This window comes from Cryptomeria japonica, chromosome 7 (genome assembly GCF_030272615.1).
Source record: "Cryptomeria japonica chromosome 7, Sugi_1.0, whole genome shotgun sequence".
NCBI classification, from domain to species: Eukaryota; Viridiplantae; Streptophyta; class Pinopsida; order Cupressales; family Cupressaceae; genus Cryptomeria; species Cryptomeria japonica.
Window position 1 is genome coordinate 360,620,623 of NC_081411.1, and position 24,921 is coordinate 360,645,543.

Sequence of the window (24,921 nt, forward strand, 5' to 3'; positions counted from 1 at the left end):
GAATAAAACTGTAGTTAATTAGGTAGTACTTTACTTTGTTAGTGAGGTAACCGAGGGATGGTAGTTACGGGTGCGACGGTTGCCCCTCGCATCCCCTCGGCACCTTTATATACCATGGAAGGTAACTTGTAAAGGCAGACATGATTATGAATGGAAATAGTATCTCTTATATTTGCTTGATCGTATCTGGTACATATGGCATTATTGTTCCTCATTAAGCATTCTATCTGTATGTTCTAAATTGTTCACCCAGAGGGTAAACATCTGGCGCCGTTGCCGAAATTTATCCAGAACACGGGAATATACTACATGGCACGTGAATAATGGGACAACCATTGGCTGAAGGGAAGAGCAGTAACCCTGACGAAGAGCCTGAAGAACTGTTCGAGGGAGAACTAGCACTTACGAAAGATTTCTCTTGCATCCTCCAGGTGGCGATTGAAACACACGTACAAAGGGAAGCCACCACCGAGGATGTTCTAGAGGATGTTGTGTGGAGTGCGCTTGGTGTAAGCCTGGTGGTAAATCGTTTGATGAGCAACTTGACCAACCTTCTGGCATAGGCATTTTTGGCTCTTCAAAACCACAGGGAAGACACCTATCGGGAGAACCGACGCCAGCAAATCCTACAAGAGTTTCACGAGCGCCTAGAGGAGGAGCGCAATGAAACCGAGAGAGGGGTAAATAATCCTTGAACTGTGTACGGGCGAAGGAGAATAAACAAGAACACCCCCACTGTAGTGACATACATTGTATACAAAGGATGAATTAATAAAAGTGTTCTTTTCAATATGATGTCTTGTTCTATTTCATAAGGAGAATTTAGAATTGATGCCCAATCTGCTAAATAAGGACAAAAACAAGAAGGAATACATAGGGGACTCTGAAGCTGCTCAACGAGCACTAATTCTCAAGCAACAAGCAGAACGAAGAAGAAGATTCAAGAGGATTACCGAGAAAGGAAACGGCAGAAATGGCAGCAATGGCTCTGGCGAGGGCCAAGTTTCTACACTAATAGAAACCACCAGGAAACGGTTGGGGGACCTTTCCCTAACATTGGAGGAGATCGGTGACAGAGGTATAGTAGAGCCGTACACGCCATACAGAGGTGTTGAGACCAGGAGGGAAGACGAGACAAAGACCGAGAACAAAGAATCGGAGGATACTGGTGAGACCGAAGGTGTCGGGAGGACACAAGGTCACGGTAGTAGAAGCAATCTATTCGGTGCAGGCTCACCACACCCTGGTAGTCAGAGCAACTTGGTGGAGCCCAACGGATCAAATCTCGACAGAGTACCTTCGGGAGGACCAATGTCTGGAGGAGGATTTCCTGGAAGGACAAGTTCGAATTCCGGAGGGCAAACCGAGCCGCCGCCAAGAAACATAATGGCGAATCGGCAAAAATTGTTGAAGTTCACCGGAGATGGGAAATAAGACCCCATACAGCATTGCCATACATGTGAAACAATCTGGTCGGCCAATGGCGTGGCCGATAGGGCAGAATGGGTGTTGCAATTCCCCGCCACCCTACGAGGAGTAGCCATCGATTGGTACTCGGATGCTGACAAAACCCAACTGACAACTTGGGATGAATTGCACAAAGCCTTCGAAAAGGAGTTTCGACTCCTTAGGGATGATAATGAAATCGTAGCAGAAATCCTGAGCACCAAGCAAGGGAAAAGTGAGACCATCCGAGCATATAGCCGACGCCTCAAGGAATTGTTGGGAAGAATGGATAACCAGCCCGGCGATGGGTTGAAGAAAAGGTGGTTTGTGGAGGGCTTAAAATCGTCACTCAAAAGGAAAATGAAAATTGTACCCCCCACATCCTACGACGATCCCTATAACCGGGCAATCGACCTGGAGAGTGAAGGAAAGACATCCAGAAAAAAGAAAGACAGATCCTCTAAAGAGGACTCCTCCGACGGAAGTAGCAGCGACGAGGGGTCGAGTAAAAAGGTGCAAGCCCTTCAGAAGGATATGCATCGCATGATGAAGGAATTCAAGAGCATGAAGGGAAGCACCCTCAAAAATGAGGAAGTATGGTGCGCAGAATGTAAGGAGGAAGGTCACATGAAAGGCTCTTGTCCAAAAAAGGCCTTCTGCAATATTTGCCAAGTGTTGGGACACTCTACCAAAGAATGTCCCTACAACATGAAGACACGGGGGAGCCAAGTGCTATTCACCCAGGAGCAGTCATCAGTGGTAGCAAGCACATCGCAGCCTCAAGCCAACACGACAACATCATCTAGCAGTTACAGAGGTAACCAAAGGGGAGGAAGAGGTAACAATAATAATAGCAATAATCGGAGTCGAATGCAGTATGATGCCAAGGGACGGCCGATGATTCAGTGTCAGGCATGCAACTAGTGGGGACACTTTGTGCGTGATTGTCAGAAAGAGGAGGCACCGCAACACTTGTGCAAATGGTGTGGTCCTGGAGACCACGATGAGACAAATTGCCCCAAGCCAGGGGTTAACCTCCTCAACATTGAGAAGACTGGTGATACAGAAGTACTGGCAATCACCCGTGCTCAAACCAAAAAGGCCACTTATCCCGACCCCCATACGGAGAAGGAGAGATTACAGGAGGCAAAAGCCAACATTGAGTGCGAGATGACGACGGAACGACGGAACAATGCAGAGATGGTGAGTACATCATCCCGTACTGAAGCCGAAAATAACATAATTGGGTAAGTACTGCAGATGGAGGTGCCGATAAGAGTGAAGGACCTTCTAGACACAATGCCGCAGCTGAGAACCGCCATTTTTAGTTCCGTACAAACCACTGCACAGGCACCTTCGAGTGCGACACAAGCGGAAGTTCTGGTCAGCCCCTCGGCTGACCCAATGTTGTTGACCTTAAATAGTGGTCGGCATCCTGCGGTAGTAGAGATGGGAATTCTCGGGGCTATCCTCAAAGACACCATCGTGGACAGAGGTTCGGGGGTGAATGTGTTCCCAGAGGATACATGAAAGAAGCTCGGGAAGCCAACACTATGGCCACCTACATTCAACTTGGTAGGAGCAGACCAGCACGGCATCAAGCCACTCGGCACCTTGATGGCCTAGCCAGTGACCATCGGCACACAACCCTTCCTACTGGATTTTGTGGTAATCCCACTAAAGAAGAAGGGGTATGACGCCATCTTAGGGAGAGGGTGGTTGGTTACAGCAAAGGTGAACCACAACTGGAAGAACACTCTTTCCATGGAGATCACAACTAGGCTTCATCGATTTCAATTGTATTTAAAGTCTTGAAGGAGAAGATTGAAAGAATTATTTGTTGGTCGTACAGCCTAGGGAGTGGCGTGAGCATAGAGGAAGGTCGTGCTTGGAGTTTGAAGAGTTTTTTAATTGTTGTTTGGAGGCGTTTAGGTTCTATAGTACCATTTCTATCGATTTCATGAGGAGAAGTTATTGAAGATTGGCGTCCAAACTACAAGTGCCAATTAGCTGATTTCAATAATAGTTCAGTCTATTTCATTGCCGAATTTTTTAGGTATGTTTGAAATACATCTGTAACTGGGTTGTTCATACTTTTGAGAAATATTCTATTAACAAATCAGAAATTAAATCTAGAATATTTCAGCCTTGTGGGTTTCTGTATATTGTCAATTTCCTAAGTTGCATAATTGCTGCAAGCATCTATATTTTTTGCACTCTCTATATCATTCAAAGAAATTGCAAAAATTCAAACTAAAACCGAAAAAAAACTCAAGGCTAAATAGCGCCGCATATTACTGTGATGTACCCTTCTAGTTGACATCAAATATTCAGTGAGATTAGCATATCATTCTGACCCTCGTAGGCTAATGTGTTGGATAGAGGGTCTTCTGAGGGTTGTGTCTTCTCCAGGGTTCAATACGCTCCAATCTAGTTCTCGTTTGGCTTCATTTGGGCTTCATTTGCTATACTTACTATTTATAGTAATTCGAAAATCATCGAGAAGGACCCCTTTCTATATTTAGCTAAGCATTTGGTCACATGGGGATTTACAGTGTTGACTCCCATTTCAGACGGCAATGCGAGATGTTGAGTATTTAGGTAGTTATTAATATTTAAATGGCCAAAATGTTACTAAATTATTAAAAGGGGCTTATTAGAAAGTTATAACTTTATAATTGAGGGTCATCTCATCATTAAAGGGGGCCATTAATTAATTAATTGTGGCACATTTTCCAAGACAAAAAAAATAAATGATAAATTAAAAGTGTTATATCATTATATGACATTAAATGTTATTAAATTCATTAAAGGACAAAATCGACCCTCTTCATGAGCAAATATATAAGGGCTTTGGAATTCAAACCAAAGCATTCACTTTTGGCTTTTGATAAATTAATTTCATGAGCGTGGATTTGGAAGGAGCAAGGGTTCTGCAATTTCCTTGGCAAATTGGCATTGGAGAACATGAAGACATCTTTGCATCAGCAATCTGAGGGTGTGGAATATTCGCCTTAAGTTACTATTGGTTTGGCTTCATCCAGAGGTCAACATTGAGCAGATTGGGAGTGAATTTACTAAGATTTCATATCAGATTTATGATCAGATGCAAGAGTATTTCTGTGCAGCATTTTAAAGGTTATTGGGATCAACAGCAGCAGCCCTACAACATCAGCTTTAAAACCCCCTTGCTGCTTGTTGGCATTGAGTTGTCATTGATGTCAATCGGTATTGTAGGTTACTGGTAGAGTGTGTCAACCGGTATGAAGAAGAGAAGTACAACTGGCAAGAAGAAGATTGAACCAACATAAAGAAGAGAAGTATGTTAGAGTTGGTGGTCATAAATCAGGGGTTGGTGCTCCTTTGAGTCGGTGCTCATAAATCAGGGGTTGGTGCTCCTTCGGTTGGTGCCCTAAAATTGTAATCAAATCATTTTCATTGTGAGGCTGGATTGGAGCAAAAGATCTCCAGCAACTATTCTCACCAAGGTTTTTCCCACATTGGGTTTTCCTCGTATATCAAGTGTTATATGATGCATTCTTGTGTATGTGTTATCTTGATGTTACAACAAATCCTTTCACACACTTAGTTTGCATAGTTTGGCTTACCGGTCAGCACTCTATCTATTTTATATTGAACCGGTATATCCCTGATTAAGAAAGAAGTGTCTAAATCACTGATTCACCACCCTCTCAGTTATCCATTGTGTCCAACACTGCTAGGAGGCACGCTTCTCTAGGTGGTGCGATTTTGAGCAAAGAGGGCACGAAAAATTCTGAATTAAATTGGTGAAGGGCGTTGGGGTCTTAGGAGTTTAAACGCTGCAAAAGAGGACAGAAAGGATTTATTTCTAGGCATTGGCACACATTCTCATGTTGGTCTTACAGTCCCAGCAGCAACAAGTTAACATGCAAATTCAAATGAATGAATTTTCTCTGCTATTCTCCAGGTATGATATGTTATGAACAGCTTTGAAATAATTGAATGAATATATTTAGTGCAATCACAACTGTTAATTTCCAGTCAATTGTTTATTTTCATGATTAATTTCTTGCCTGGCACAATTACTTATAAAAACCCTAGAAAAAAACCAATACATTTCAAAACAACACAATTGCAAAACAAAAACATTCAAAGTTGGAGAAATAAGAGTTTCTACATTGGTATCAGAGTAGATTCTTGCCATGCTTTGGGTCAGATCACAGTGTTAATGCAACCCATTGACAGGGAAAGAAGGTACTATCAGAGGAATACCGTAAGACTTGGCAGCCACCACCAGCATCGGAAGGAAAAAAAGCATTAGGATTATTAGGTACATGGGGAACTTCTTCGGGGAGTTCTAAACAAGGTGCAAATATGGGAGATACAAGAGGAAACAGTCCACCACGTGATGATACTAGATAAGTAAGGGAGACTTTGAGGGGTATACAAACCACCCAACAGCAGGTAGCTAATGCATTGCAGCAATTGACCACAGCCATACAGCTGATGAACAATCCTAGGGGACAAAATCATGATCAAGGTGATAATAGGAGTGCAATTGGGTCTCTTTGAGTAAATAAAGCACCTACTTGTACGGTCGACATGCCCACACAGCCCGTCTTCTTGAGGAATGAACAGGAGGAAGGGGGAAACGAAGATATTATATTTGTTGATAATGTTATGGCAGCACATGGAGAGTGGAGTTTACTACCCCCTGAGGTTGGGGAGCATATGAGCTTTGACTATTATGTAATTCAAGGGAGGGAGCACGCTAGAAATATATAGGACAGGAGACCAAGGAATCAAAATAGGGACCTTGAGTATACTTCCAATAAACTCACTTTACCACTGTTTGATGGTGGTCGGAAGGTTACAACACGGTCATGGATACACATGTTGGACACATACTTTAATTTACGACCCATGACAGAGGGAGATGCAATCAGATTTGCCAACTTGCATTTAGATGGAGTGGCTCATGATTGGTGGCACAACGGAATGATTACATTGCAGCATAACCTCATCACTTTATATCAAGAGTTTGTTGATCAATTGGTTGACCACTTTGATAAGAAGAATCCAGAATCATATTTCAGGGCCCTTGCTCAGCTTAAATAGGTTGGGAGTCTGAAGAATTATATTGCAGAATTTCAGAGGCTTTCAGTCATGGTTTCCGACATCTTTGAGCAAAGATTAGTAGTGTTGTTGTGGAGGGCCTTTTGGAACCTTTGAGGGGATGGGTCAAGGCTTTTGACCCACCGTCATTACAGGAGGCAATGAGGAATGCAAGAAGTATGGAACATGCAGCTTCGCACAACAAATTTGCATCAAAGGACAGCAAGTTCTTTCCAAAAAAACAAGGAAAATCAGATTCCAGGGAGGAAAAAAAAGGAAAGCAACAACACCTCTTGACCGAGAAACACTTAATGATTTGAGGAAGAAAAAGTTGTGTTTCTACTGAAAGGGTCCCTATGACTTAAACCATGACTCTCCCTTGAGGCCTAAGGGAAAAGCCAACCGTGTTATGTGGGCTTATTATGAGGGTTCTGAATTTGAAAATTCAAATCAACAATCTAATCATGAGGATTCCGAACCTGAAAAGAATGAAAATGAGCATGAAAATTTAGAACAATTGAGTGTTCATGATGTAATATCCCTTGCTCTTGTATGTTGGAAAATGTGCTTATGAGAAACAAGGGATATCATCAAACAATTCACGGAAAACCTTCCAGCTTGCTGGTCTATAATATCAGTCTGATATGTCCTTATTAAAATGACTATAGATAGCTTCGAATTCTTGAGAATCAACACTACAATGCATAAATTATCATCTAGACGCTTAAATGACACTTTGGACCCTTAACCAATGCATGAGATGAATTTACAATGTTACATATGCACTTACAGCCAAGTGGCATTTTGACAAACATTTGGCAAGTAAACCGATATCATCAAGTTATATCAACAAGAGATGATCTGCAACTTATTCTTCTCCTTTATTCATGAAATAATCAGTTCCTTATAATCATAGAAACGAGACTCGAACTCGGCACGGACTCGGCAAGGCTGACCTAACTCGGGACTTGGCAAAAAATCGACAGGACTCGGCAGAACTTGGCAAAAAAACCAATTTCTAGTGATTTTTGCCTAGAGCAAGTCGAGTCAACCTTGCTGAGTCCGAGCCACCCAGGACTCGCCGAGGGTCACTCGACCCGTGACTCGCCGAGTTTTGGCGAGTCACAGAACTCTTCTTATAATGATCATCAAGTGCCAAACACACTTCGCAAATTAACAAAAAGTCTAAAGACTTTTGACAGTCAAGATTCATGAATACCAACCATAGAAACGAGACTCGGACTCGGCGTGGACTCGGCAAAAAATCGACAAGACTCAGCAGAACTCGGCAAAAAAACCAATTTCTAGTGATTTTTGCCTAGAGCGAGTCGAGTCAGCCTTGCCGAGTCCGAGACACCCAGGACTCACCGAGGGTCACTCCGCCCGTGACTCGCCGAGCTTTGGCGAGTCATGGCGAGTCACAGAATTCTTCTTATAATGATCATCAAGTGCCAAACACACTTAACAAATTAACAAAAAGTCTAAAGACTTTTGACAGTCAAGATTCATGAATACCAACTGAAATAACAATGGAACAAGTGACAAATGCACCTAGAAATACCACCTAGGTCTGATTTTGAGGAAGCAATCAATATCCTCAATTTTTGGTGCCTCCTATAGTCAAATCAAACAAGTATCAAAGTCGCCCCTGTTGTAGCATATGGAGGGTCTAATAATAAATGATGTGACTACTGCAAGGCCTCAATGGTTACCAAAAACTGATTGCTTAATCCTCTAGAGTGTAGCGCTGAGCACCAAGAGGAGATTCGATGCACAAATAATGAACTATATGCAAAATCGTGGGATATTACTAGTCTAATACAACTTGTTTCAGACCTGAAAATGTATGCCGATTTCTGATCAGAACTCCTTCAAATATCACCATAAGGTATTGTCTTATGCCTCCCAAAATGTATATCATCTCTAAGTGTTCCTTCAATGCTCCAATGAGGAACTATGTACAAAATCAATGGTATCTAGGGTGAAGTCGACTTGATGTAAGACCTGCAAATTAGCCAATCTTCACACAATTCTGCCTCTAACCATCTATTAATAAGATCGCCTTCTTTCCTCAATGAGAATCAATGCAAAATGAGCACTCAAATCTAGAATTCTGAAAATGCCATGAATACCCATCCACCATGAAAGTTACAGCAAACTTATTGTGCACAATTAGGAAGACGGAAGTGTCTCCCTCTCACAATAGCAAATTTGTCTTCAAAAGAAGACTTCGCAAATTAGGCGCTGATGTAGATCCCATCACGAATCCACCTCCAAGATGAAGAACTAGAGTTTGCGTCCTCAGAGATTCAACTAATGCAAAGCATCAGTCAGTTCATTAGATCCAAATCCATTCTCCCATGAATACAATGAGGCTCAACCTCTATTTATCTTTTTTCTCCATACGTCTCATAAACTTCTAGAGGATTCTAGAAATAATATTATTTCATTTTATTGACTTTATAATTAATTATTTTATTTTAAGTCATTAATTAATTACATATAAAGTCACCCCTTTTAATTTTTAATTTATTTCATGACTTTATAAGAAATTAATTAATTAATTTCTCCTTATTTCTCCACTAAGCCAAAAGGCTAAAACTTTATAAGAGGCTAGAAAAATGGGGATATTACACATGATGGGGTGGCAAAACCACATGAGGCACGTCTCACTACCATTCAGCAGGAAGGCTCATTCAGGATACGTGGGGTACTGGCTGGTCAAAAGATTATTACCCTACTGGATACAGGTGCCACTCATAATTTCATAGATGCCAGATTAGTTGAGAGGGGTGGGATTCAAACTGAAGTTTGGAGGCATCAGGGTTAGAGTTGTTGATGGTTACACTCTTAAGTGTGACAGGTTGATCACAAGTCTTCCTTTGCGCCTGAATAACTATGATTTTAAGGGAGAATTCTATGTGGTGACAATGGGAGACACGGATGTAGTCCTAGGTATGAGATGGCTCCATGACATAGGTAAGTTTACCCTAGACTTTCATGAGATGGAGATGAAATTTGAGGTAAATGGGAAGACTCGTGTGTTGAAGGCCGTCAGAGATAGTAGTTTCAGGATGATATCTCTCAGGAGAATGGAGAGACTCATGCACCATGATAAGGTTGAGTGGGAAGCTTAGTGTATGCTAATGCCATCACAGGAGGGGCAGCAAAAGCCAATTTACCATCCTGACATACTGGCATTGAGGATTAAACATGGGAAGGTGTTCAGTGACATTAGGCCTCCTGATAGGGGCATTGAGCATATCATAGAGTTAGAAGAGGGTGTGAAACCTATAATGATCACTCCTTACTGGCACCCAAAGTGGCTGAAAGATGCAATTGAAAAAACAATTAAGAAGTTGCTTTCCATGGGTCATATCAGGCCCAGTAAATCAGCATTTGCTTCATCAGTAGTGTTGGTGAAGAAAAAGGATGGTACCCTTTGCATGTGCATTGACTACAAGGTCCTAAAAAAGAGGACCATCAAGAACAGGTATCCCATACCATGGATTGACGAGTTGATTGACGAGCTTCATGGTGACTGCTTCTTTTTTAAGATAGATTTGAGGTCTAGCTATCATCAAATCAGGGTCAAAGAGCAGGATATTGAGAAGACAGTATTTAGATGTCATTGTGGACATTTCGAGTTTGTGGTTATGCCATTTGGGCTAACCAACACACCTGCCACATTTCAATCCACTATGAACAAGGTTTTTCAGCCACAGTTGATGAGGTTTGTGCTAGTTTTCTTTGATGATATTCTGGTGTACAGTAGAACATGGGAGGGTCACCTTGGTCATCTAGATACAGTGTTGGGAATTTTGGATAGGGAGTCCTTATATGCCAAGGAATCCAAATGTGATTTGGGTAATGACAGAGCTGTTGTACTTAGGCCACATTATCAGTGGAGAAGGAGTTCAGATGGATCCTAACAAGATCCAAACTGTTGTAGATTGGCCTACTCTTGAGAACCTTACACAACTTCATGGCTTTCTAGGGTTGTGTGGGTTTTATCACAGATTTGTTAGTGGCTATTCATGCCTTGCAGCCCCATTGACAGATTTAATGAAGGGGGCGTTTATTTGGAATCCTGAGGCACATAAGTGTTTTGAGAAATTTAAACATTTGATGAGTACTTGCCCAGTCCTCGCATTACCTGACTTCACGAAGCCCTTTGAGCTACAGTGTGATGCTTCTAGAGAGGGTATTGGTGTCGCGCTTATGCAGGATAAGCACCCTATTTCTTTTGAGAGTCGGAAGCTCAAAGGACCTAAGAGGAGTTTCAGTATCTATGACAAGGAAATGTTGGTCATCATGCATGCATTGGCCAAGTTCAGGTAGTACCTTGTAGGCAGCAAATTCAGCATAAAAATTGATCATAACAGCTTGAGACATTTCCTTGGACAGCGAGACCTCAATGATCATCAACAAAAAAGGATCCGTAAGCTACAGTCATATGACTTTGACATTGTTTATGTCAAAGGGACACAGAATGTTGTTGCTAACGCTTTATCTCATCGGCCATATCTGAGCTCCATGGTTGAGATCTCTAAGGACTGGAGACATTTGATTATAGCGGAGTATGTCAGAGACACTTGGGCAACAAGCATAGTTGAGGGGTCAATTCAGGACAGAAGGTATACAGTTGTAAATGATCTTATCATTTACAAGCGCACAATTTTCTTGACCCCAGGATTAGAGATGAAAGACAAAATATTGAGGACTTTCCATGACATGCCTATAGCAGCTCATCCTGGCTATTTTAAGACCTATAAGTAGATACGAGAGTGTTTCACTTGGAAGGGTCTTAAGTTAGATGTCCTCTAATATGTGAGGGAGTGTCCTATCTACTAGCAGAATAAACAGGAGTACACATACCCTGCAGTATTACTTCAGCCACTTCCGATCCCTACCGGAAGTGGGAATGTTTGTCCATGGATTTCATTACAGCATGCCGAAAGCCCAAGGCAAAGATTGCATATATGTAGTGGTTGACCGGCTCACTAAGCATGGCCATTTCTTTCCAATCACCACTACATACACAGTTGTTCAAGTAGCGGAGTTGTTTTTCTGCGAGGTATTCAGGTTACATGGCTTGCCTCAGAGTATTGTCAGTGACAGGGATAATCGGTTCATGAGTCACTTCTGGTAGGAATTATTTAGACTTTGTAGAACCGAGCTTACTCCGAGCACTAGCTACCACCCACAGATGGATGGTCACACGGAGATTGTGAATAAATGGGTGGAAGGATACCTCAAGAACTATATAGCCAGTCAACAGAAAGCTTGGGTGCGATGGATTTACCTTTGTGAGTATTGTTATAACACTACTCACCATATGTCTATCCAGATGACGCCATTCATGGCATTATATGGGTATGAGCCCCCTAGTTTTCTTGATTTACTACTAGGTGACGGTAGAGTGCCTAGTGCTGTGAATATTTTACAGGAGAACCAGGACATTATGAGAGCCCTCAAGGAAAATATTTAGAAGGCACAAAACCAGCAGAAGCAGTATGCTGATCAAAAGAGGATTGAGAGATCCTTTGATGTTGGGGACATGGTATATCTAATGTTGTAGCCCTACCGCCAGTTTACTCTCAGGAAGAGTGGCGCAAAGAAACTTAAGCCATGTTATTATGGTCCTTTCACGATTATCAGACGAGTGGGTGAGGTGGCTTATGAGTTGGATTTTCCGGCTGACAGCAGAGTGCATAATGTTTTCCATGTGTCACGCCTCAAGAAGGCGTTAGGACATCATGTTGTTCCTTCTGCAGTCTTACCGCCCCTAGATGATGAGGGCAAATTGACCCTAGTACCTAAGGCCATCTTGGATGTCAGAGAGAAACAGTTGCGGAGGCGGTTAATCAGGGAATATTTGGTTAAGTGAAAGGACTTGCCAATAGAGGATGCCACTTGGGAGAGTGAGGATATCTTTCAGCATCCGAAGCTGAGATTGCTTGAGGACAAGCAATTTTAGGGAGGGCGGACTATGATGTCCCCTTCTAGTTGACATCAGATATTCAGTGAGATTAGCCTATCATTCTAACCCTCGTAGGCTAATGTGTTGGATAGAGGGTCTTCTAAGGGTCTCATCTTCTCCAAGTTTCAGTACGCTCCGATCTAGTTCTCATTTGGCTTCATTTCAACTTCATTTGCTATATTTACTATTAATAGTAAGTCAAAAGTCATCGAGAAGGACCCCTTTCTATTTTTAGTTGAGCATTTGGTCGCATGGGGATTTACAATGTTGACTACCATTTCAGACGGCAATACGAGATGTTGAGTATTTAGGGAGTTATTAATATTTTAGTGGCCAAAATGTTACTAAATTATTAAAAGGGGCTTATTATAAAGTTATAACTTAACTTTATAATTGAGGGTCATCTCATCATTAAAAGGGGCCATTAATTAATTAATTGTGGCACATTTTCCAAGGCATAAACATTAAATGATAAATTAAATGTTATTAAATGCATTAAAAGAGAAAATTGACCCTCTTCATGAGCAAATATATAAGGGCTTTGGACTTCGAACCAAAGCATTCATTTTTTGGCTTTTGATAAATTAATTTCATGAGCATGGCTTTGGAAGGAGTGAGGGTTCTGCAATTTCCTGAGCAAATTGGCATTGGAGAACATGAAGACTTCTTCGCATCCGCAATCTAAGGGTGTGGAATATTCGCCTGAAGTTTGCTATTTGTTTGGCTTCATCCAGAGGTCAACATTGAGCAGATTGAGAGTGAATTTACTGAGATTTCATATCAGATTTATGATCACATGCAGGAGTATTTGTGTGCATCATTTTAAAGGTTATTGGAATCAACAGAAGAAGCCGTACAACATCAGCTTTCAAACCCCCTCTCTGCTAGTAGGCACACTTCCCTAGGTGGTGCAATTTTGAGCAAAGAGGGCACCAAAAATTCTGAATTAAATTGGTGAAGGGCATTGGGGTCTTAGGAGTCTAAATGCTGCAAAAGAGGACAGAAAGGATTCATTTCTAGGCATTGGCACACATTTCCATGCTGGTCGTACAGTCCCACCACCAGCAAATTAACAAGCAAATTCAAATGTATGAAGTTTTCCTGCTATTCTCCGGGTATGATATGTTATGAACAGCTTTGAAATAATTGAATGAATATATTTAGTGAAATCGCAGCTGTTAATTTCCAGTCAATTGTTTATTTTCATGATTAATTTCTTGCCTGGCACAATTACTTATAAAAACCTTAGGAAAAAACCAATACATTTCAAAACAACACAATTGCAAAACAAAAACTTTCAGAGTTGGAGAAACAAGAGTTTCTACAATTAAAGCTAATAGGTTGGTGCATACAAAATTCAAATAATTTAATAATTTAACAAAGTTACCCCGAGTTTCCAGGACGAGGACGGCAGGGGACGGCGGGACACGTTTCCAGGACGGCAAATTTTTTTGCCAAATTTGGGGACGGCGGGGGACGGCAAAGGGGACGGCTATATAAAATATAGGAAAAATTTAAAATATATAGGAAAATTTCGAAATTCCAAATGTTCATATGAAAACATGGATAAAGCATGCATACATACATTATATTCATATGAAAACAATAAAACATGGATATAGCATGTGTATGATACTATGAAAAGTTGAAAACATTTTAGAATGTAAATTTTGAACATACAACATTGTTAATACTCAATAGACAATATGCAATTACGCATTCATAAATCAGAATTTCAATTCATTCACATTGTCAATATGCATATCAATAGACTCGGAGGTTAAATTTTCCCCACTTCTATCAACGCAGTTTCCCCCCATATTTTTCAACGGGGGTTTGGGGGCAGCGCCCCGCAAAGCCAAAAAAACTTATTCTTTAATAAAGGCGTTGGGTGTTATTTTTCTATTGACTTGCCGAGTTTGGCAATTTTCTAATCTCTGTGTCAAAATGCCCAAAGGCTACACTGCTGCCATATAGTTTCATTGTCAAAATTCTGAATTAAATTAATAAATTTAAAATTTAATTAATGTTATCTTTTAATTTTTTTTATTTTTAATAACAATTTGAATTAATAAGGGGCCTATTACCTATATTAGAAAATTTAAATAAAAAATTGAAAATACAACTTTTTTAATTTTTTTAATATTTTTAAAGGGCCTTAGATATGGGGGACGTCTGGCCGTCCCCGGGACGGATTGGGGACGTCCCAGCCGTCCCTGGGACGTACGGACGTCCCCAGAGCTAGGGCAGGCGTCCTCCGTTTCGGGGACGTCCCCTCAAAATACAGGGCAATTTGGGGATGGGGGGAAACGTCCCCTGGCCGTCCCCAAGTCCCCGAAACGTCCCCGAGACGGGGACAGGGGTTTTCAGGTTGGGGACGCATCCCCGAGTAACTCTGTTAAATTTAACTTAAATTATCCCAAAGGCAACCTTATGATTTTTTCATAAAAACTTAAAAGAGAACTTATATTTTATCATCCTTTCCCAGCCACCAATATTCATTCCCAACCTCCCTGCAGTCATCTAGGGTGTTGTACCAGCATTTTGGAGGGCTATGTCATACATTTATAGTGATGAACTAACTTTGGGAGTGTTGTTAAATCATTTGGAGTTCCCTACCAGCATCCATACTGCATAAATTTCATCATTGTTCACTTGTAAATTGATTTGGGAAAGTTGTCTGAAAACTTATTTCCAGCTTATATATTCGTATTCTAATCATTATTCCATATTACAATTAAATAAAATCATCAATGTTGCTCCATATTGATTGCAAATCAGATCTGTGTAATTTGGGGTTACTTTAGGGTTTTGTGAAGTATCCAGCTTGGTAGTTTCAATTAGCATTTATATTAAAAATTTCAGTCACTGTTCCAGCGGTGCTTGTCTTCAGAAAAATACAAAAAAATCAGATAATAGAAAAAATAATAAAAAGGGGACATTACTATGACCAAAAACACATATATACAAGGTAAAATCGCTGTTATTCACATTAATTCTCCCTTTACAGCCTACAACAGCATATTAATGGCAGTTACAGCAGTAAATAGAAGAATAAAAGCAGTTATTTCAGTATTCCAAATGCATAAAGAGGAATCTTCCACACCAAAACAGCAGGAGCAATATTCAAAGAGCAAAAAAGGAGCATTTGAGGAGTAGTAGCAAAAATTTAAAAAGACGGAATGGCAGAAATAAGAACCTATACCACTCAGATCAAAATTGTATAGCCTTATTATGATAAAGAAACAAGGAAGACTTCAAGATTATTGTTGCCTACCTCTGTAATGATGCCCTTCTCAAATTCGATCCAAGCAGTTGGATGCTTCACCTTGAGAAGCTCTTTCATTGATAACCTGCATTTATGTGATTCTGTGACCTGTTATTTAAACTCAGAGGATAAAATAAAATGCTTACAAGAGTAAGGTAAAAAGGAATGGGCAATCAACAAGAACTCATGGGGATGCTAAGATATACCTTTTTCATATGATGAGAACAACAAGAAGTCTTTGACAAGATTAAGTATTGATATAAGTTTTTCACACTTTCTTGTTGGATGAGCACTGAAAGTACTAGATTTAACCATCTAATCTATTTTTACTGGTTTTCAGTTAAATAAAAAAAATTTTAAAAAAAAAAAATTTGTATGATTCCATGGGATCCTTGAGGGCAATCTATGTAGTGCAAAATTTTAAGGTTTAGAATCAACTCGACAGCTGAATATTCTGAACAGACTTCAATTGAACAATTGAGTGGAAACCTTGAGGACGATCTATGCTAGGCAAAAGTTCAACATTTTTAATCAAATGAATAGCTCAATGTGATAATGTTGATATAGACAAGACTTGCCACTAGGCAATACTCTTGAACAACTATTGATGCTATGCATACAAGGAAGTAAGCACAGCTAAAAAAATTTATAATTACCCAATAATTTGTTCACATAGATTAATTGCAATGAGACTCAAAATCTTTAACAGCAGTTACCATCAATGGTTGAAGAAAGGTGATTGATAATTTAAACACTGTTACATCCCACTTGTGCCCTAGTTGTTAATATGTAGTATTTACGCCCTGATATATGTTGCCCTAGTGCATTTATGATATACTTGCAAGATGTTTAACGTGTCCTAGTTTTCATGTTTTATTTGAATGGATGTGCCCTAGATTTTCATGTTTAAATTGAATGAATATGCTCAGATGTTCATGCTTATTTGAATGATGTCAATTATGCTTATAATGATGATTTGATGAATCTTAATTGGTAAATTGATGACTACACAGTTAATGTTATGACATGATGTTTTACCTTTGTTAATGAATTATGAAATGTCAAAACAGGACAAAGATTTTGATCTAGCTGATTTAATTGGCCAAGTGTGTGCAGGAGCTCATCGTCCTCCATGAAGAGAGGGAAAGCATCATCAGGTCGGGAGGTAAAAGGAAGAAAGAACTCAGGCCTTCCGAAACCCTAACCCTGAGCTAAGTAGCCTTATGATTAACCTTGTCAAACTTAGATGGTCGTTGCATCAGGTAACCCTAGATGGTTCATGTAGAGATTTTAGGGTTCACAACCCTAAGTTTTTTATTTCATTCGAGGTAACTTATTATTATTTTAAGGAAATTTTAATTAATTATTATTTATATTCCGCAGAGGCTCATGTTTTATTATGAAAATATATTTATATATGTATATATATCAATATATGCATCTTATGCATAGCGTGAATATGAGAGTATGTATATCGACAGTATACGTGCCCCCATAGGTATGCATACATAAGGCATATATATTCATATAGATAAATATATGAATATGGTTTTCACAATAATAGCTAAGGTAAAGTTCTTTAAAAATAATAATAATATAAAAATTAACCTTAAGCCAACTATGTTTGGCGATATTATAAATGGGGTGTGATAAGGGGGGAGGCCTTGATATTTTAATAAATTTTTGAAATTTCCTTTAGCTATCAAATGTATTATGGGGCATAAAGCAAGGAAGTGAATAAAACATCAATCTATGTTTAATCCATATATATTAATGCGCGTTATATAGCATGCCTTGTATTTTATCAGGCAATAAAGGAAGTTTGTATAATAAAAAAAAATAATAACGCATGGTAGATAATTTTTCATATGCCGAAATATGAAGGAAAAACTTGGAGGCATTTGGCGTGACTACCTTATCTTTGGCATCACGCAAGAGCATGAAAATGGTGTGGGGCAAGGAAGAGAGAATTCTCGTGACTGCTTGAGCAGATTTGGAGAAACGCCTGGTATTAGGGTTATGGGAAAGAAAACGCAAGAAAAGGATATAGGCGGGTTTAGGAAGAGAAGAAGATATACTTTTTTCTTCTCACGGGAATGCAGGAATAGTCATTTTTGCTCTGTGACTATCAGGAGGAGATTCTCTTCATCATAGGAACTGAGAAAGTGCATTGTGAAAGGCATCGGTTAGGAAAAACATCCAGCAAGTTTGCTTCTCCATTCACAGGTCATGTTAAGGCATCAAACCCTAACGCCTTAGTATTCTTCTTTCATTACTTGAGTCTAGAAAATAGAAAATGAGATACTCAGAAATATAATACAGCTTACTGTTATTCCATTTACCATGTGCATTTTAAAATAGGAAGTTATTCTTATTTTTCCTAATATGTTCTTAATCGATGCAGAAGGGTTAATATATAGTTTTTGAATGTATTTTCTCATTACTTGAAAAGATGATATATATATATGTATGTATGTATGTATAAATATTTACACATCTATGGATAACTAATCTATCTTTGCAAGACTGATTTAGAATGAGAAAGTATTAAAGAACTTGTACTTCTGATTTTGGGAAAAGGGTTTTGATTAGTCTGCAAATTTAAAGGAAATTCACATCTTATTCCATTATGTATTTGCTGTCAGCTCCTTTTATACAACAGAAAGTCTTTTCATTCATGAAATTATAGGGTACTATGTAGATTTCTAAGTTCCTTAATAAGACTTATAGTTAAGCATACATAACTATGTCGGGTTGTGGAATAATCTCCACTATTAAAAACCCTTAGACTGTAGCAGCAGTCTTCTTGATATCTGAGTAAATTTATATTTTTTTAAGTAAATTAAGACTAAAATCGGAAGCATCTGGTAATACTTATATGTATATGTGAAGGTATTTATACTTATGTTTATTTGTATATATACTTTTAACATATACATGTAAGTGTACTACAGTTTGGTTTATAACTGCACATTAGTAGAGATAAACTAGTAAGGTTTTCAAACCCTACCTCTCAGATTTGAGAGGGTGCTCTTCCTTAGACTTGAAACAAGAAGATTTCTTATCTCTTAAAAGAGCGTTTTCAGATTTGTCTAAGTCTGAAATAACATCAAACAGCAGCATCAGACAACCCATCTAGTTGAGACTATCATCACTGGAATACGAAATCAACTAATACCCTAGCCTAGGAAGGTAGTGGGTAGAAGGGCACCACTGTACCTCGATGCAGATAGCATCACCATTGAGTGATTACCCTCAAGATGTCAGGACAACGGAGACATGTCAGGCATGGTTTACATTCCATACTTATGAATTGGATGTACAAATGGCGGCTCTTATGCCCCCCCTATTTTCCCATCCCAGGGATTTAGTTGAATAAACACAAATATTGCAATCATAATGTGAAGTACTAAACAATAACTTTTGTTGGAAACCAATAACCCTAAGAGGGTGGGGGGGGGGGGGCGGGGGGGGAATCAGTGTTATACCGGAATAGTAGATTTTAGCCTTAACAAAACATTCATACACCAACCGGTATACCGGTATAAACAGAATTGAAAGAAGTAATGCAACCAATAAGCCAAACACATAAATGAGAAACATAACACATAGATTTATGTTGGTGTTGGAAATAAGCCACACCCGAACCGACGATGGACAGGTCCAAGAGGGGCCAATAGCTCAGTGGTAGAGCACTCCAGCAGTGTTATGGAAGGTCCTAGGTTCGAGTCCTAGATGGTCCATGTCTCAACATGGTATCAAAGCCAGGTCCAGGCTAGGAGCCCCAAACACACGAGAGGTGTGGCTTAAGGGGGGGTGTTGGTGTTGGAAATAAGCCACACCCGGACCGATGATGGACTGGTCCAAGAGGAGCTAGTAGCTCAGTGGTAGAGCACTCCAGCAACATTATGGAAGGTCCTAGGTTCGAGTCCTAGCTGGTCCATGTCTCAACAATTTATACGTGGAAAACCTCAAAGAGGGAAAACCACGGTGGGATTTGTGACCCACAATATCAATTCACTGGCCATATGAAGAGATGTTACAATATATGATGGGCCTACACTTGCAGGAAGGCTTACAGCCTAAAGCACACTGCTCATCACAGTAGGAGCCTCACTGACTACATAACAATCCAGACAACAATCGGGAGAAGTATGAACTGCTTAATATAACATATTCTATGCCAGAATACAATTCCGATTTAACCTTTGTCTGTTCCGGTTAAAACCCTAAACCTCAGTACCGGAATAACCCTTACAATGAGTTCCTCACATAAATAGTCTCTCTGATATATTTCGCATTACATCACATCCATATATCCATTCCACATGTCTATCCTTATTCTTATTACAAAATGTTCTAATCAATCTCCCCTATATACCCTATACAAATTTATGCCTTATGTCGGCTTACAAAGATATATACAATATCATATTTACATGTCGGCCATATAACATAAATGAATAAGCATTAAAACAGGTTGCCGATGCCGGATCCAAGATATGTCAGCCTCCAATACCGATGACCTTTACCATACCATGTCAGCCTGCATTGTCGGTGACCAAAGAAATCTTCTATCCTGTCGGTGTCGATGCCGGGTGCCAGTGTCGGTGTAGAGTCTGTGAAGTGCCTGCCGGTACACCATATGAAGTTGGAACCCAAAATCATGTTGCCATCAATGACAACATAACGAAACCAACCAATAGAGTGTCAATTGCCAACAACTTTAAGAGTACTAGGGTTGTTAACAAATAAATGTTAAACATGCGTATGGTCATGTCTCCTATATGAGTTCAGTTGAACCCATTTTACCTTAGAATTATGCCAAGAAGGGTGGTGATCATTGACAGCGCGATAATTTGTGCTTACAATGTTAAACCTTGGCCAAGGTGGTGCTGCGTAATGCATGCAACCGTCAGATCATCAATACCAGATACACCTCTAGTCAAGAGCGTCAGACTAGTAGGGAGTTACCCTTAGTGTATGACCAACTAGTTCGTGTAGGTCCTAAACACGAAGTCTCAGACGGCATGAGTTCCACTTCCCGTTACCTCCTTGCGAAGGGGTAGGCCAATCCAGTTGGATATTGCACGAGGGACTAGTAAGCCCGTGGTTGGGCGGAAAAGCACCCTAATGATACTTTCCCTCCCCACTGGTATCTTGATAAAGTTATGAAGATCAAAATGTTAGCATCAAATGAAATGTACTTTCTAACCCTCTCTCTTTCATTAATACAATGTTTAGTTACTTTCTTATCCTAAGTTTCTGTTTGGTTTAGATCAATGTAATTACTTTCAGATATTGTTATCTCAAAAAAAAAAAAAAAAAAAAACTCTTCCTTTATATGCTAAGTTGCAATGTTCATGTTAACGGTTATATTCGTTTCACCATACTACATTTATGTTTAAATGCTTTATTTCATTTTTAGCATGTTACAAACACTATGTACCATTAATCAATACATTCACTTTCCATAGACTTTCAAAATTAGTAAATAATAAAGGGAGTGAGAAATTCAATATTTTTCAAGGCACAAGTATTTGTTGCAAGTGAGCATGAATATCATTACATTGGCAAAAGATCAAGGACACCTTCAACCAATTGTTAACGGGTGTTTTGTGACACACTCCAACACAAATTAAATATACAAAGTAATCTATCCTCTCTTGAATAAGTAAACCTCAAATGCTAAAGATATGATCAAATAAGGTTACCCCAAGGTTCCTAGTGTCAAGTCTTGGCGTGCAATGGATAGTCTCAGTGAAATGATGTGATATTGCTAGTATCACAAAGGGACTTACGCTTCTACAAATCTGGAACTTTCAACATCTATTATGGCAATCTAAGTGATCTTTCCTCCTAAACTAACTCAAACTCTTCAAACAAAAGGACAAAAGGATAAGAGTTAGAGAAACTAAGCTAAGAACCTAAGGACAATGATGATAATGAATAGTGTTTTAAATAGACAAATTCCTTATGGAACTACCTTCTACTTAACCAAAGATAGCTCACAACACTATAGAAAGAGTGCAATCTTCAAAGGTAGTGAAATGTTTTCATATTGTAAACATCCATCTAAATATCCAATGGCAGTGCAATCCAAGTGAACATCCACAATCGAACTATTGCCACAATAAGGTTCAGACTAAACATGCAAAGTAATTTGCCATCAACAAACTACAAATGGTATAAACCAAGGAATTTATCAAATATCTTCGCATTTCACCATTAAAATCAATGAACTTTAACTAAATATTGAGAAGTAGAAACCATGCAAAATGTTGAAACTTGATACAAATGTTCACCATATCTTCAATGAAAATTATGTATTCATTCCATCATAGTTTTGGCAACAATTTATAATATCCTCCCTTTACAAATGAAAAGGCCAAGCCTTCTATAGACTTCCGATTACAAATCAAGGGCCCAGATTGATCCTAATCAATGGCCAAGATTAAACGATAAAACCCTAAGGTGGGGTTAGGTATACCTACCACCACTTACAACATTTTTGGCTGATGAGAAAATTATACAATTTTTTAATACACGTCCTTTTAGGGAAAGAACCAATGAGAAAATGGAGTTGTAACATTTCATTCAATGCCTTTTACACATCCATTTCTTCTTCTTTTGTGAATTAGAGTTCAACAAATCTAGACATGTTGACTTGAATTATTTGATTGGTGGTGACGAGTAGGCACCACCTCAACTTGCATGCCTTGCAAGTTTCTTCTTCAATTTAATTTGTCTTCTTCAAAATGAATTCTTTGTCCTTTCTTTTCCATTTCCATCTTTCATCTTTTGCCATCCTTTTCGGGAGTCCTTGATTTTTAGATATCCTTGACCTTGACCTCCTTATCGTAGTTGTATCCTTCTTATTGTGATGTCCCTCTTTGTCATCTTCTCAAATATCTTGATCTTATCTTCCCTCATGTTCTTGCCTCTTCATCCTTCTCCATTATTCCTTGCAATCATTCCTGAAAAGAGAGAAAGTATTCCCGGATTAAAGTTATGGATAAATCATTCTTATCAATTCCAAACACAAGAAATTCTTCCTTTACTCACCTATGGAAAATTCAAAACATATTCCTACAACAACACTCTTTCAAAACTTTGGATTTTCATTTGAAATTGTCACTAATTCCTAATCCAATAATTCATACACAAAAACATTCCAAAACTTCTTTTTCAAAACTTTGATCCACTTCCTATATGCAATTCCAAAAAATTTATAAAATTCCAGTCCATAAGCAATTTGAAGCGCAAATTTTTAAAAAACTAGAAATGAATTGCAATTTCAATTAATAACTTATAGGTCCTTTCTTTTTCCTCTCAACAAATCCTCCAAACACTCCTGATGTCAACTCCAGATTTTGATATCATTTTCTTGCTTTCCAGGATCTTTGTCTTATTCACTGATCTCAGTTCTTGACTATCCGATCCACCTTACTTCTTGCCCTTAGTTCGCTGACTTTTCTGCTCTTTAAACTTGTTCCAGGTCTGATCACTTCAGATTAGAGTTCCATGACTCGCCAAAACTCGGCGAGTCACGGGCCGAGTGACCCTCAACGAGTCCTAGGTGGCTCGGACCCGGACTCAGCGAGTTTTGGCCAAGTCATGGCGAGTCACGTGACTCGGCTCAGACCCGGCGAGTCCCGAGCCCATGACTCGGCCGGCGTAAAATACTGAAAAAGTAAAATTAAAACATGTTAAACAATGGTTTTACTTGCTTTTTTTTTTCATTTATATTTGATTCTAAATTCTAAAAGGCATCTTATTTTATTCTATTGAAAAAATAGGAGAAGAGTGAGTTGTGAGGAAAAAGAAGAGAGCATAGTAGGGCAACCAGCAAGGAGGACGAGTAAAATTTCTTCAACAAATCACATTGGGGCAATGTAATACTTGCATTTGGTGCATCAAAAGCTTGTTAGAGAGGATTGGAAAGAGGTTGCATTTCATTTCAACCTTCTTATAACAGGTAAGATTTTTTTTTTTTGGTTTTTTTGGTGTTTTATAAGCAAAATTTACATTTTTTTTTTAAACGTTTGTAATATGTATTCATTTCTTTCAAATAAATCAGCAAACCCTACCATGTAGATTGCTTTTTGTTTTCTCAAAACTTAAAGAAATCAGCAAACCCTACAATGTACATTTTTTTTTGTTTAAAAATGTACATTGTAGGGTTTGCTGATTTCTTTATGTTTTGAAATGAAAAAAACAATCTACATGGTAGGTTTGCTAATTTCTTTGAAAAAAATAAATACAAATTCTATTAAATTGATTTTTGTATCAAAATCAAAACATTGCTATTATATTTTTTTTTGAATTAATTTATAATTTAACAACGGACAAATATTCAATTTTTTTGTAATTGTGTCTTATTCCAACAACCTTCAACTTTTGAAAACAATGTCTAGTTCCAGTCCTCCTCATAGAGCAATCCCAGGTAGAAAAGATCCAGCTTGGAAATATACAAAACCTTTTCCCGGGCAAAAAAGAGGAGGCAAAATGTACATTTTGCAAAACAATCTTTCATGGAGGCATAAATAGATTGAAATACCACCTTGCCGACATACGTGGCCATGATGCAGAGTCTTGCACACTAGCATTTCCTGAGGCTTTCATGAGTGCCAAGTGCTATTAGACACATTTGAGACTCGAAAAAAAATAAAGAAGAGGCAAAGGGAGGAGTTGGCTCAGGCTAGCATTGGTTGTGTTGGAGAGGCCTCTTCCATGCCTCCATATTGTCCTAGTGGGAGTGCTACTACTTTTGTTGCCGATAGTGCCAGTGCTAGTGGGAGTATCAGTGCAACTCCAACCATTGGTCCTAGAGTTCGTAAATCTAGGATGGATTCATATTTTGAGCCACGCACTACTCCTGGTGCCCAACCTTCACTTGAGAGCATGGCTTGGAAAAAGTACACAATAAGGCTAAAGGTGCAATTGGAAGATTTTGGTTTTATTGCAATATTCCATTCTTCGCAACCAGGTAATTCCTTTTAGTTTTTATTTGATTGTTTTAAGTTTCTAAGTTGTTAATATTTTTAGTTTGTTTTGTCTAATATTTATAATTTTATACTTATCTTATTTAATTTATTTGTGATAGGTCTCCTTATTGGCAGAGCAT

General features: G+C 39.0%; 1 protein-coding gene across 2 annotated transcripts in view; it reads right to left on the reverse strand.

Annotated features, from left to right (window-relative positions):
- The window catches only part of LOC131049807 (flavin mononucleotide hydrolase 1, chloroplatic), a 187,833-nt gene that overhangs the window by 135,711 nt on the left and 27,201 nt on the right, over positions 1-24,921 (reverse strand). For both annotated transcript variants that reach the window (XM_057983885.2, XM_057983884.2), the window contains exon 2: positions 15,804-15,879. In XM_057983885.2, the coding sequence (XP_057839868.2) occupies positions 15,804-15,879 (76 nt within the window). The remainder of the gene's footprint in view (positions 1-15,803; positions 15,880-24,921) is intronic.